The sequence below is a fragment of the Rhinolophus sinicus genome, chromosome 7, assembly GCF_057876585.1.
Source record: "Rhinolophus sinicus isolate RSI-liver-muscle chromosome 7, RSI-T2T, whole genome shotgun sequence".
Classification (NCBI taxonomy): Eukaryota; Metazoa; Chordata; class Mammalia; order Chiroptera; family Rhinolophidae; genus Rhinolophus; species Rhinolophus sinicus.
The window spans coordinates 18,096,369-18,109,800 of NC_142507.1; the positions used below are offsets into that span (position 1 = coordinate 18,096,369).

General features: G+C 37.7%; 1 protein-coding gene across 3 annotated transcripts in view; it reads left to right on the forward strand.

Moving 5' to 3' along the window:
• Positions 1–13,432, forward strand: part of CA8 (carbonic anhydrase 8 (inactive)) — a 93,957-nt gene that overhangs the window by 43,209 nt on the left and 37,316 nt on the right. For all 3 annotated transcript variants that reach the window (XM_074318547.2, XM_019716202.3, XM_074318548.2), the window contains exon 4: positions 4,615–4,710. In XM_074318547.2, the coding sequence (XP_074174648.1) occupies positions 4,615–4,710 (96 nt within the window). The remainder of the gene's footprint in view (positions 1–4,614; positions 4,711–13,432) is intronic.

Sequence of the window (13,432 nt, forward strand, 5' to 3'; positions counted from 1 at the left end):
ATATGCCTTTCCATTCAAACCCATGTTTCTAAAGAAATTTTGGAGCACATACCGTGTTTCCCTCAAAATAAGACCTAGCTGGGCAATCAGCTGTCATGCATCTTTTGGAGCAAAAATCAATATAAGACCTGGTATTATATTATATTATATTATATTATATTATATTATAATATTATACTATACTATACTATATTATATTATACCGGGTCTTATAGTATAGTAAAATAAGACTAGGTCTTATGTTAATTTTTGCTCCAAAAGATACATTACAGCTGATTGTTTGGCTAGGTCTTATTTTTGGGGAAACACGGTGTCCTTAATATGTGCATATTTATTAATAAATTGCATTCATCAACTAATATCTATCATCTATCTATCTATCTATCTATCATCTATCTATCGATCTATCTATCTATCTATCTATCTATCTATCTATCTATCTATCTATCTATCTATCTACCTACCTACCTCTCTATTAAATCTATTTTGTGAAGCCTAGGAAAATTGAAATAAAAAAGACATTGGATAAAAATCAATATGAGTAGAAGTTCTAATATGTTCTTTCTGATCATCAGTGGATAGTTATGGCTCCCATTTCTCTTCCTCAAAAGAACTGTGTTTAGTCTTAGGAGAATACATTCCAAATATTGTCCCTTTAATTGTTCGAGCCCTTTTTCTTTATTCCTATCGCCAGTGCTCTTGTTCAGATTTAAACCCCTCTTCATCTTCATACTTTTTGTTTGTTTGCTTGTTTGCACAACCTGCAATAGTCAGGTTCGTCCAGGGAAACATATATGTTTAAACATATATCTGTATCTATCTATCTGAGATAATTGAGACTTATTTAAGGAATTGGCTCATGTGATTGTAGGAACTGGCAAGTCCCAAATCTGCAGGGCAGGCCAAAGGCTGAAAACTCAGCTGGAATTTTTATGTTATAATCTGGAGGTAGAATTGCTTCTTCTTTGGGGGTCGTCACTCTTTGCTTGTAAGGCTTTCAACTAATTGGATGAGGCCCACACACATTTTGGAGGGTAATCTGCTTTATGCAAAGTCTACTATTGTAAATGTTATCATATCTAAAAAATACCACAGGACATCTAGATGGGTGTTTGACCAAACAACTGGCACCATAGCCTGGTTATAGAATTAACCACCCCATAACCCTATCATAATTTCTCAGCTGGAACTTTTGTGGTAGCCTCCGAGCTTATCTTCCAGACTCACGTGTCTAACATTTCCAATCCATTCCCATATTGCCGAGAAGACCTCTGAAGGAAAGACATTGGTAGGGGGGAGTTTGTTAGATTCGAAGCAGCATAAGTAATAATAATATTCACTGCAGTAATATATTGCTTTAGCATTTCCCAAAACACAATTATGATAAAATTCAAAGCTCTGTGCAATCTGAACTCCTCTAACTTTCCAGCCTCATCTTCCCCATCGCTGCCAGACTTACGTACCCTCTTGCTACCCATAAGTACTCTTAGTTCTTCGGATGCACTGATAATTTTCCTGTCTCTATGGCCTTGCTTTATGGACCAGAGCAACACTAATATAAGGCAAAATACAAGATGATATAAGTAAAGAAGGCGCTGCGGGAGAACAGAAGTTGATATGATTAATTCAAGCTTTTGAGATCTGAAAAAGTTCATTATGGTGGGGAAAGGGTGAGATATATGGTCTTATAGGCTGAGTTGTGTCCCCTCCACCATTTGTATGTTGAAGTCTTAACTCCTAGTACATTAAAACAGGACCATATTTGGAGACAGGATCTTTACAGAGGTAATTAGATTAAAATGAGGTCATTAGGGTATGCCCCTAATCAAGTTTGACTGGTGTCCTTATAAGAAGAGGAAATGTGGACACAGACATGCACAGATGAAAGATGATGTGAGGACACAGGAGAAGGCGGCCATCTACAAGCCAAGGACAGAGGCCTCAGGAGAAACCAAACCTGCTGACACCTTGATTTTGGACTACAGCCTCGAACTGTGAGAAAACAAATACCTGTGTGCACCATGCAATCTGTAGTACTTTGTTACAGTAGCCGTAGGAGACTAATACAGGTGGAGTGAGGACGTGCTCCGGAGCGCAGAGTGAGCTAAAGCTACATACCAGCTTGCAAAGGATTTCCAGAATGTGTTGGAAATTTGCTTGGTACTTGAATTAGCCATCCTCTAGTGGTTTGGAAAGGGAATCTCTAATGATGTTTTATTTGCTTTTAAAATGGGAGAGAGCCTCCAAGAGAAGAGTTTCTCAGTAAGCACGAGGACAGCTTTGTTTTCCAAGCTTGGGTCCCTTGTTGGCTGTGAGGGCAGAATCTCATCTGCCACTGAAATGCCAAGTCTCACATGATTATTTCAGGCATGGACGGTAGACTGAACAACAGGTGGTAGAGGTTCTCTTGCTGTTTCCATTTTGTGTTATTGTGCTACTCACACAAGGGTCGTGGCAACCTTCCTTTGTACTTTTTAGCTTGGGTTGGCTAAAGTGCCAGCATTTCCCTTAATTTTTCTTTTCTTTTTATAATAGACTGTATTTTTAAAGCAGTTGTAGATTTATGTGAAAATTGTGTACATAGTACAGAAAGTTTCCATGTAACCTACACCCTGTTTCCCTATTACTAACATCTTACATTAGCATGTTACCTTTATTATAATTAGTGGACCAAAATCTATACATAATTAAGTCCCTTTTAAAATCAGTTTCTTTAGTTTTACACTAATGTCCTTTTTCTGTTCCAACGTCTCCCTATGATACCACATTACATTTACTTCTCATGGCTCCCTGGGCTCCGCTTGGCTGTGACATTTTCTCAGACTTCTTTGATGACCTTGACAGTTTTGAGGGATACTGGTCAGGTATTTTGTAGACTTTCCTCTACTGAGATCTGTCTGATGGCTTTTGTCTTGTGATTAGACTGGGGTTATTGGGAGGAAGATCACAGAGGTAAAGTGTCATTTTCTTCACTTCATATCAAGGGTGCATACTATCAACTGTTGAGGTTGACCTTTATCACCTGGCTCAGGTAGTGTTTGTCAGGTTTCTCCACTGTAAAGTTACTCTTCTGTACTATACACTTTGAAATGAAATCACCATATACAGGATACACTTAAGGGGTGGGTACCCTCAATTTTTTAAACACAAAGAAAATGTAAAGCAGTTTTTGAAGAGTTGGTGTGAATGGTGTTGCTGAAGTGTGAGGGATGGCAAAACAAAACAAAACAAAACAAAACAAAACAAAACAAAACAAACCCATGCCTTTTTGCCTTATTTGTTTTTTATCAGAAAAAATACCCCATAATGTTGCTATGAGAAGTAAGAAAAATGTTGATTTGAACTATGTAATTTGTCTAATAAAAATACATTTCAATCTTGGCCCTTTTTTCTTGATCTAATTAAGGCAATCAGTTCTTATCTGTGTCACTATATACTTACCTGTACCACTGGGACTCCTATGCTATTGTTGTAGCCAGAAAAGGAAAGATTAAAATTGGTCTGTCTTACTTTAATAACGGGAAGGTTATAAAACATTGTTTTCATAGAGGCAGTGCCTTGACAGTTAGATTTATTGGACAGTCATGGTCCATGTGGGTTTTTCCTAGCCTGAACTAGCCTGGCCTTGGGTATAGTCTTTTCCTAGGCTACCTGTTCTATTCTAGTAGGGCCGAAGGCTTCATTACCTCCCCCTAGTGGTCAGCTTTATAATCTCAGATTCTTGGACACATTTTAGCAGTAGAAAAATCAAGTTTGTGGGAACCCTCATGACTATTTTCCATAGTATTTTAATATGGGTACCAAAATGACTTGGTGATTGAATTTTAGCTATGTCTCTTTGGATTAGGACTGATTTTTAAATTAGGCAGTGTTTTAAGGTGGTAAGTAATTATAACTTGATTAAAAACCACAGTGATGAAGAGAATATGCGAGGCAGAGAGTTTTCCTAGCTACTGTTATACTGAGAACCTCAGTGGCCGTTTAATTTTAACCAGGGAATTGAATTTGGCTTCTTGCAATGTTTTGTCAGCCCTGTAGGAACAAGTGCATATTCTAGATAAACTTGAAAGCTACAAAGCTTTATGAAGCTAGGAGTGAGGGAGTCTTCTGGAGCATTGTTTGTCATTCCTTCACAGATAAAATCTTATCTCCAATGCAGGAAATGGCCTTCTTTTAGAGCTCTATATCAGCATTCATTATTTTACCATGGCATTAAAAAGATTCATACTACAGATACTAATCCTTTGAATGAGTTCTAATATTTGTACCCAGACCCAGAGTTTGGTTCCATTGAGATCCAGAGGGTGTGACATTTACAAAAAGGCAACTAAATCAGTGTGAAATCTGCCAGTCCCCTTAGATGTGGTCCTGATTAGGACTAAAGCAGAACTCGAGAGGCAGCAATCCGCTAAACATTGCTTGTGTTCAGAAATAAGAAGGAAGAATTCCTACAGAGACCCTGTATTAAAGCAGTAGTCTGCTTGTGTCTATTTCCGATACTCTTGTTGCATATGATACTCTGTAAATACAATTCAGGAAAGTTGATATATCTTTGGTTTTCTAAATAGATGTATGTTAAGTCACGAGGTGACCTGTCTATTTTTGCCCACCCAGCTCCATCTGATCCACTGGAATGCCACCCTGTTTGGCAGTATTGATGAGGCCGTGGGGAAGCCGCATGGAATTGCCATCATTGCTTTGTTTGTTCAGGTAAATGGTCTCCTATGACTGTTGTATTGTTCAGCTGCTTATTTCTAATTTATTTTGCAGAATATATATAGTTCTGAAAGCAATATATTTTATTTTTTATTGAAATATAGTTGACATATACATTATATTTCTGCTTCATAACATAGTCATTTGATATTTGTATACTTATAAAATGATCACCATTATCATCCATCACCATACACAGTTTTTACACTATTATTGACTATGTTCCCTGTGCTGTACATTAAATCCCTGTGATTTACTTATTTTTTAACTGGAAGACTGTACCTCTTCATCCCCTTCACTAGTTCACTCATCCCCTCTGGCAACCATCAGTTCGTTCTCTGCATATGTGAGTCTGTTTCTGTTTCGTTCGTTCATTTGTATTGTGTTTTAGATTCCACATACATGTGAAATCATATGACATTTGTCTTTCTCTGTCTGACTTATTTCACTTAGCACAATACACTCTAGGTCCATCTATGTTGTCACCAATGGCAAGATTTCATTCTTTTATATGGTTGAGTAATATTCTATTGTGTGTATGTGTGTGTCTAAATATATCTCACATACCCTTTATCCACTCCTTTGTCAATAGACACTTACTTTGCTTCCATATCTTGGCTATTGTAAATAATGCTGCAATGAACATAGAGGTGCATATCTTTTTGAATTAGTGTTTTCATTTTCTTTGGATAAATCCCCAGAAGTGGAATTGTTGGATCATATGGTAGTCTTTTTTTCCTTCTTCTTTGTATTAGTTTCAGGTGTACAAAACAACATAGTGATTAGTGGTAGTCCTATTTTTAAATTTTTGAGGATGCTCCATACTATTTTCCATAGTGGTTGCACTAATTTACAATCCCCCAACAGTGCACAAGGGTTCCTTTTGCTCCACATTCTCGCCAGCACTTATTGTCTTTTTGATACTAGCTATTTAGACAGGTGTGAGGTGATAGCTCACTGTGGTTTTGATTTGCATGTTCCTGATGATTAGTGGTGTTGAGCATCGTTTTATGTGCCTGTTGGCTATTTGTATGTCTTCTTTGGAAAAATGTCTATTTAGAGCCTCTGCCCGTTTTTTAATCAGATTGTTTTTTGATAGTGGGTTATATGAGTTCTTTATATATTTTAGACATTAATACCTTGTTGGATATATTATTTGCAAATATCTTCTCCCATTCACTAGGTTGCCTTTTCCTTTTGTTGATGGCTTCCTTCACTGGCTTCCTTCAAAATTTAATTTGATTTGAGTCCATTTGTTAATTTTGCTTTTGTTGCCCTTGTCTGAGAAGACAAATCAAAAAAAAAAAGAACTTAGTGCTAAGACTGATGTCAAAGAGTTTATTACCTATGTTTTCTTCTAGGAGTTTTATTGTTTCACATCTTACTTTTAAGTCTTTAATACATTTTGAGTTTACTTTTGTCTATGGTACAAGAAAATTATCCAGTTTCATTCTTTTGCATGTAACTGTCCAGTTTTCCCAATGCTGTTTATTGAAGAGACTCTTTTCTCCACTATGTTTTCTGCCTCTTGTGTCATAGATTAATTGACCATGTAAGTGTGGGTTTATTTCTAGGCTTGCTATTTTGTTCCATTGATCTATGTGTTTGTTTTTGTACCAGCGTGATAGTATTTTGATTACTATAGCATTGTAGTATAGTTTGAAATCAGGAAGTGTGATACTTCCAGCTTTAGTCTTCATTCTCAAGATTGCTTTGGCTGTTTGGGGTCTTTTGTGGTTCCATACAAATTTTAGGATTACTTCTCCTAGTTTTTTTTTTTTTAATGATGTTTCTGTTTTTCAATTTAGTTGATATACAATATTATATTAGTTTCAGGTATACAGCAGAGTGATTAGACAATTACATAACTTACGAAGTGATCACCCTGATAAAACTAGTACCAGTCTGACACCATACATAGTTATCACAATATTGTTGACTATATTCCTTATGGTATACTTTATATCCCCATGATTATTTTGTAACTACCAATTTGTACCTCTTAATCCCTTCATCTTTTTCACTCATCCCCCCAATCCCCTCCCATCTGGCAACCATCAAAATTGTTCTCTATAACTATGAGTCTGTGTCTGTTTTGTTTGTTTGCTTGTTTTTTTTTTCTTTAGATTCCACATACCGTGTTTCCCCGAAAATAAGACCAGGTCTTATATTAAGATTTGCTCCAAAGGACACATTAGGGCTTATGTTTAGGGGATGTCATCCTGAAAAATCATGCTAGGGCTTATTTTCCAGTTAGGTCTTATTTTCGGGGAATCACGGTATAAGTGAAATCATAGGGCATTTGTCTTTGTCTGTCTAACTTACTTCACTCAGCACTGTACTCTCTAGGTCCATCCATGTTATTGCAGATGGCAAGATTTCATTCTTCTTTAAGGCTAAGGAATAGTCCCTTGTATATATGTACCACCACTTCATTAACTATTCATCCATTGATTGACACCCAAGTTGCCCTCATGTCCTGGCTTTGTAAATAATGCTGCAATGAACATATGGATGCACATGTCCCTTTGAAGTAGTGTTTTGGTTTCTTTAGATAAATACCCAGAAGTGAGATTATTGGGTCCTTCTTTGTCTCTTGTTATAGCCTTTGTTTTTAAATCTATTTGTCTGGTATAAGTATTGCTAACCCAGTTTTTGTTTGTTTATTTCCATTTTCATGAAATATCTTTCCCCCATCCCTTTACTTTCAGTATATCTGTGTCTTTCGATCTAAAGTGAGTCTCTTATAGATAGCATATGAGGTATGATCAAACAATATGGTGAATGTTGAAATAAAAAATATTTATTACAGTAAAAGACACATTGCCATTAATCTCCCTTACTTCGAACACACTTATCCCATCATTCTTGCCACTTTCTGAAGCAGTTCTGAAAGTTCTCTTTCCTGGGTGTCTTTAGTTGTGCTGTCATGACTGCCTTCATGTCCTGAATCATTTTGACTTTGGGGAAGAGCCAGAAGTCACACGGTGCCAGATCCAGTGAAGAAAGTGGATGAGGACACATGTTAATATTTTATTTGATAGAAATTGCCATATACCAGAAGCGATATGTGACACGGAGCGTTGTCACGATGGAGGATGGTTTATGGCAGACATTAAAACATACCTCTCAACCGTAGCTCACACCCAACTGACTGCACTGAACAAGTTGAAATTTGTCACACACTGTTACTAAGGTTTGATGATCCGCTTCCTATATTGAGGATCCCTGCCTTTTCGTTGGATGGCACTCAGCATCAGCATTCACCATATTTTGTGATCACAACGGAATGACTCCGTGTCACACACTGCTTCTGGTACAGCAATTTCTGTCAAATATAATCATTACGGTGTGTCCTCATCCACCTTATTCACTTGATCTGGCACCATGCCACTTCTGGCTCTCCCCAAAGTCAAAATGACTATGAAAGACAAACATTTTGAATTGATTCAGGACATGGAGGCAACCATGACAGTGCAACTAAGGACACTCACAAAAGATAACTTCCAGAACTGCTTCAGAAAGTGGCCAGAACGATGGGATAAGTGTGTTCCAAGTGAGGGGGAGTATTTTGAGGGGGATTAATGGCAATGTGTTTTTTATTGTAATAATTTTTTTTATTTAAACATTCACCGTAGTTTTTAATCACACCTTATATGTAAATGTTTTGTTTTATTTCCATTCAGCCACCCTATGTCTTTTGTTTGGAGCATTTAATCCATTTACATTAAAATTAATTGTTGAGATATGTAGTTATTGCAATTTTATTATTCATATTTTTGATCTATTTTTCTTCTTCTTAAAGAAGTCCCCTTAACATTTCTTGTAATATTAGTTTGGTGGTTATCAACTCCTTTAGCTTTTTTTTTCTTTTTTTTGGTCTGGGAATGTCTTTGTCTGTCCTTCAATTTTAGATGATAGCTTTGCTGGGTAGAGTAATCTTGGTTGTAGATCCTTACTTTTCAGCACTTTGAATGTTTTGTGCCAATCCCTTCTGCCCTGCAAAGTTTGTTGAGAAATCAGCTGACAGTCTTATGGGAGCTCCCTTGTAGGTAACTAACTGTTTTTCTCTTGCTGTATTTAAGATTCTCTCTTGGTCTTTAACCTTTGGCATTTTAATTATGATGTGTCTTGGTATGGGACTCTGGGTTCATCTTGTTTGGGACTCTGTGCTTCCTGGGCTTGTATGTTTGTTCATCAAATTAGGGAAGTTTTCCATCATTATTTCTTCAAATGGGTTTTCAGTTCCTTGTTTTCTTCTCTCTCTTCTTTTGATACCGCTGTGATATGAATGTTGGTACACTTGATGTCCCAAAGGCCCTTTAAACTATACTCATTTTTTGGATTCTTTTTTGCTGTTCTGATTGGGTGTTTTCTGCTACCTTATCTTCTAAATTGCTGATTCGATCCTCTACTTCTTTAATCTGCTGTTGACGGAGACTCAGATACGGTGCCTGCTTGCATCTGCACACTGGGTGACTGGGGAGAGCTCAACAAGAAAACAATGGCTTCTGCCAGCACTTCTGTCTGGGAGAAAGCTACCCCTCCAGCCCTATCCCTGAAGCCAGAGAACTCAGTTCCTCCACATATGTCCTGGGTGCTTTTGGAACTGCTGTCTCAGTGCTGGAGCTGAGAGCAAGTGAGTTCATCAGCAAGTAAGTCCATCTGCAGGCCCTTTAAGAGGAATGCCTGGGACTGCAGTAGCCCTCTGTCTCACTCAGTCACAATAGCTGCTGGTTTTCACGGTCAGAAATTATTGGGACTTCTCTTCCTAGCACCGGAACCTTGGCTTGTGGAGGCTGGTTTGGGGCTTGGACCTCTTGCTCCACTGGGGGGACCTCCACAGGCCTATTCTGAGTCTCTGCCCCACCTACCAGTCTTGAGGTGGCTTTTTCTATATATCCTTAGTTGTAGGACTTCTGTTCAGGTAGACTTCAGGCAATTCTCAATGATGGTTGTTCTGTAGTTGAGTTATTGACTGGAGACTCTCTTTTTAACACTTCTTGTAAATCCAGTTTAGTGGTGATGAACTCCTTTAGATTTTGCTTATCTGGGAAATACTTTATCTCCTTCAATTCTGAATGATAACCTTGCCTAGTAGAGTATTCTAGGAAGGTTTTTTATTTTTCATTTATTTGCTTTTTTTTTTTTTTTGGCACTTTGAGTATATCATGACACTCCCTTCTGGTTTGCATAATTTCTCGTGAAAAATCAGTTGATAGTCTTATGGGGGTTCCCTAGTATGCAACTAGTTGCTTTTCTCTTGATGCTTTTAAGATTCTCTCTTTATCTTTAATTTTTGACACTTTAATTATAAAGTATATTGGTGTGGACCTCTTTGTGTTCATTTTGTTTGGAACTCTCTGTGTTTCCTGGACCTGGATGCCTGTTTCCTTCTCCTGATTAGAGAAGTTTTTAGATATTTTTCCTTCAAGTAAGTTTCCTGCCCATTTCTCTCTCCCTTCTCCTTCTGGGGCCCCTAGAATGCTATGTGAGTATGCTCAATGTTGTCCCAGACATCCCTTAATCTCTTCCTCATTAAAACATTTTTTAAAAATTGTGCTGTCCAGCTTGAGTGATTTCCATGGCTCTCTCTTCCAGATTGCTGATCCATTCCACTGTATCAGCTCTCTGGTATTGATTCCTAGTGTAGCTTCCTAGTGTAGCCATTGTATTCTAGTAGCTTTTATTCTAGTGTAGCTAGAATTGTATTCTAGTGTAGCTTCCTAGTGTAGTCATCATACACTAGATTCCTAGTGTAGTCATTGTATTCTTCAGCTCTGATTGGTACTTTAATTTTTCTGTGTCTTTGTTGAAGTCCTCACTGTGTTCATCCATTCTTCTCTGATTACAGTGAGCCTCTTTATTACTATTTGAACTCTTTATGAGATAGTTTGCTTAACTCCATTTTGTGTAGTTCTTTTTCTGAGGTTTCGTGTTGTTCTTTCATTTGGAACGTATTCCTTTGTCTATTCATTTTGCCTAATTCTCTGTGTTTGTGTGTATTGGGTAGATCATCTATGTTTCCTGGTCTTAAAGATGTGGCTTTATGTGGGAGATGTCCTGTGGGGTTCAGCATTACAGTCCCCTTCTGGCCACCAGAGCCAGGTGCTCCGGGGGTGTCACATGTGTGGGCTTCATGTGTCTTTCTGTTGTGGCAGGGCCACAGCTTCTGCAAGTATACTGGTGGGTAGGATTATCATCCAGACCACTGCGAGGTCTGGCTGAGTCATAGGGGCCGGCAGGACTCACAGAGGGCTGTGCCCACTGGCTCCAATAGGCTAGCCAGAGGATTCCAAAATGGCACCCACTGGCGCTGCGGTCAGCATTGCAGACCACTGGCTGAGGTGTGGTTTCCCTTAGTGGGACCGTATTTCTGCCTTCCCTACCTTTTTCAGTGCTGTCCGTTTTTGTGGAGACTCTGTTCATTGAGTTTCCAGGTCCCCTTCAGAAGGACTTGTTCCCTATGTTGTAGATTTGTTGTGGTTTGGGGAGGAAGTGAGCTTAGGGTCTTCCTACATTATGATATTTAACCAGAACCTAGAATACTTTTTGTTCTCCCTTAGAGGTGACATGTAACACATGTACAGAGAATACTGATTATTTAAAAGTAGAAAACTCAATCTTGAGAGAGCAACCTTATTTATTGGTAGAAATTGATTCATTTACTTATTAGAAATTTTCTTCAGAGTGGCATTCAGGGTCTTTGGAGAAATGATTTAGAAATGAAATCAGAGATGAAAGCAGAGTTCATTTTATTAATAAAAAAGACTTTCAGAAATGTTTTTGGACTTTGGCGTACTGAAAAAGCTAAGAAAAATCAATAATATAATCATGTAGTAGATTCTTTTAGTTCTTTGTTAGTAATAATTTTTTACTCCAAGATGATTTGAAGTGCCTTATAGAAAGCATTGATAAAATAAGACTGACAAAGACCTTGGTAGATATAGTCGATAGTCAAGGTTTAGATTTGAGCTCTCTGGTAAGCAAAGAATGTTATGTAAATTTAGTGAAATGTACAAAAGCAAATCACATGCTTTCAAAGGTAAAACTTTAACCTAGTTCCTAAGGTGACTCTCTTAAGCTTTGTCCTATCATCTGCTTGATGTGATAAACAATTTACAGGTAAAAGAGATCCTGGAAATTTTAGACTTTCCTCTCCCCTGTCTTACAGAAGAGAAACCAATGGCCAGAGAGGAAAAGTCATTGTTTATAGTGACACAGCGATTTTGTGTCACCAGTCGGTACCAGAAACTGTTCTTCCATTCTGTGTGGTTCCAGGCTGCCTTTCAGACAATATGGGATTAGAGCAGTAATGTTAGCACAGTGGTCTTTAGTAACTTAATATTCCAAAGAGAGTTGGGTAACAGGCCTTTTGAAACTTGCCTTTTTTTTGTGTGCCATATATTTCAATATCATTAATTACAAAAATTTTCTATTATAAATATCTCTAAGATATTTCTTTGTTGATGTTTGAATATAGTCATTCAATTTTAGCCTTTTAACATTTTAAAATCAGTTTCTTGAAAGTATGGCACATGTCATAGAATTTAAGAACAAATCCTTACATTTTTTAAATGAATCCTCTTCTTACAAGTTATATTATGGCTTTTTCACAGGCAGGGCCCTCTATTCCTTCTATTTTACCACTGCATTGTATAAATAAAATGGAATCACAAAATACTGATAAAAATGTTTTAAATTATACAAATATATTTTGATAATCTCTGGTACATTGAAGTAATAACTGTTAAAGTCCATTTTTTGTAACCTGAAAAAGTTAATAAAGCATCTTAAATTTGAGAAGTTGAGGCAGCAGAAGTAGAAGACAATGTCTCATTATTAAAAAAACAAGAATAAAAAATAATGAAATGAAATAAAAATAAGAATACAAAAACCCAAATAGTCATATGTAGAAGGGAAGGGAAAAATGTTAGTTTCATCTTTGGAATTGGTACTCAATAAATATTTGTCAATAGAATTAAATATGATTACTTACTATTTTCACTTAGCTGATTCTTTGCATGTACCAGGTGATGGGGAGAATTAGGGCACTGTATTGAAAGCCAAGACTTTCGGAACTAGCATCGGTATTTCCAGGAGCAAGCTCCTTGTTGGAGGCAAGGGGAAGGTCGAGAGCATGCACACTTGTTCTAAGTTTCCATACGTTTGCCTGGAGGGAAAATTCAGGTTATCTATGTGAAAACACCTTTTGGGAGAGAGTAAAACTACAGAAACTATGAGAGCAGAATTTCATGAAGGGAAGAAGGTCTGATCAGGCATGTCAGGCGAAGCAGAGAGGAGAGGGACTGAAGCGCATCGGGTGTCTTGCACGTAGGTGAGGGGAGTGAATGGGAGGTGAGGGATCGGAGGCAGTGAGTGTAGACTTCCCTTTTAAGAAGCCTGACTCCAGAAAAGAAAGGTGGAAGGGGTAATAACTAGTGACGTACAGCACAATCCTATTTGTTTCATTTTGAGATCTGAATTCTGCCTGTGTTTTTATTCTGAGCAAACAGAACTAGTGCAGACATAGAGTTTAAAAATACCAGCAAGAAAGGGGATAGTGGACATAGCAAAGTACTGAGGATGGCAGGAGGGCATGGGATGGAGACCTTACGTGGACGGACTAAACTTGGACAGGAGGGGCCCACCCTTTCTTCAAAATAGAGGGTCATGAGAAAAGGGTGAGTACAAATGGGATGAATTTGTAGGTGAA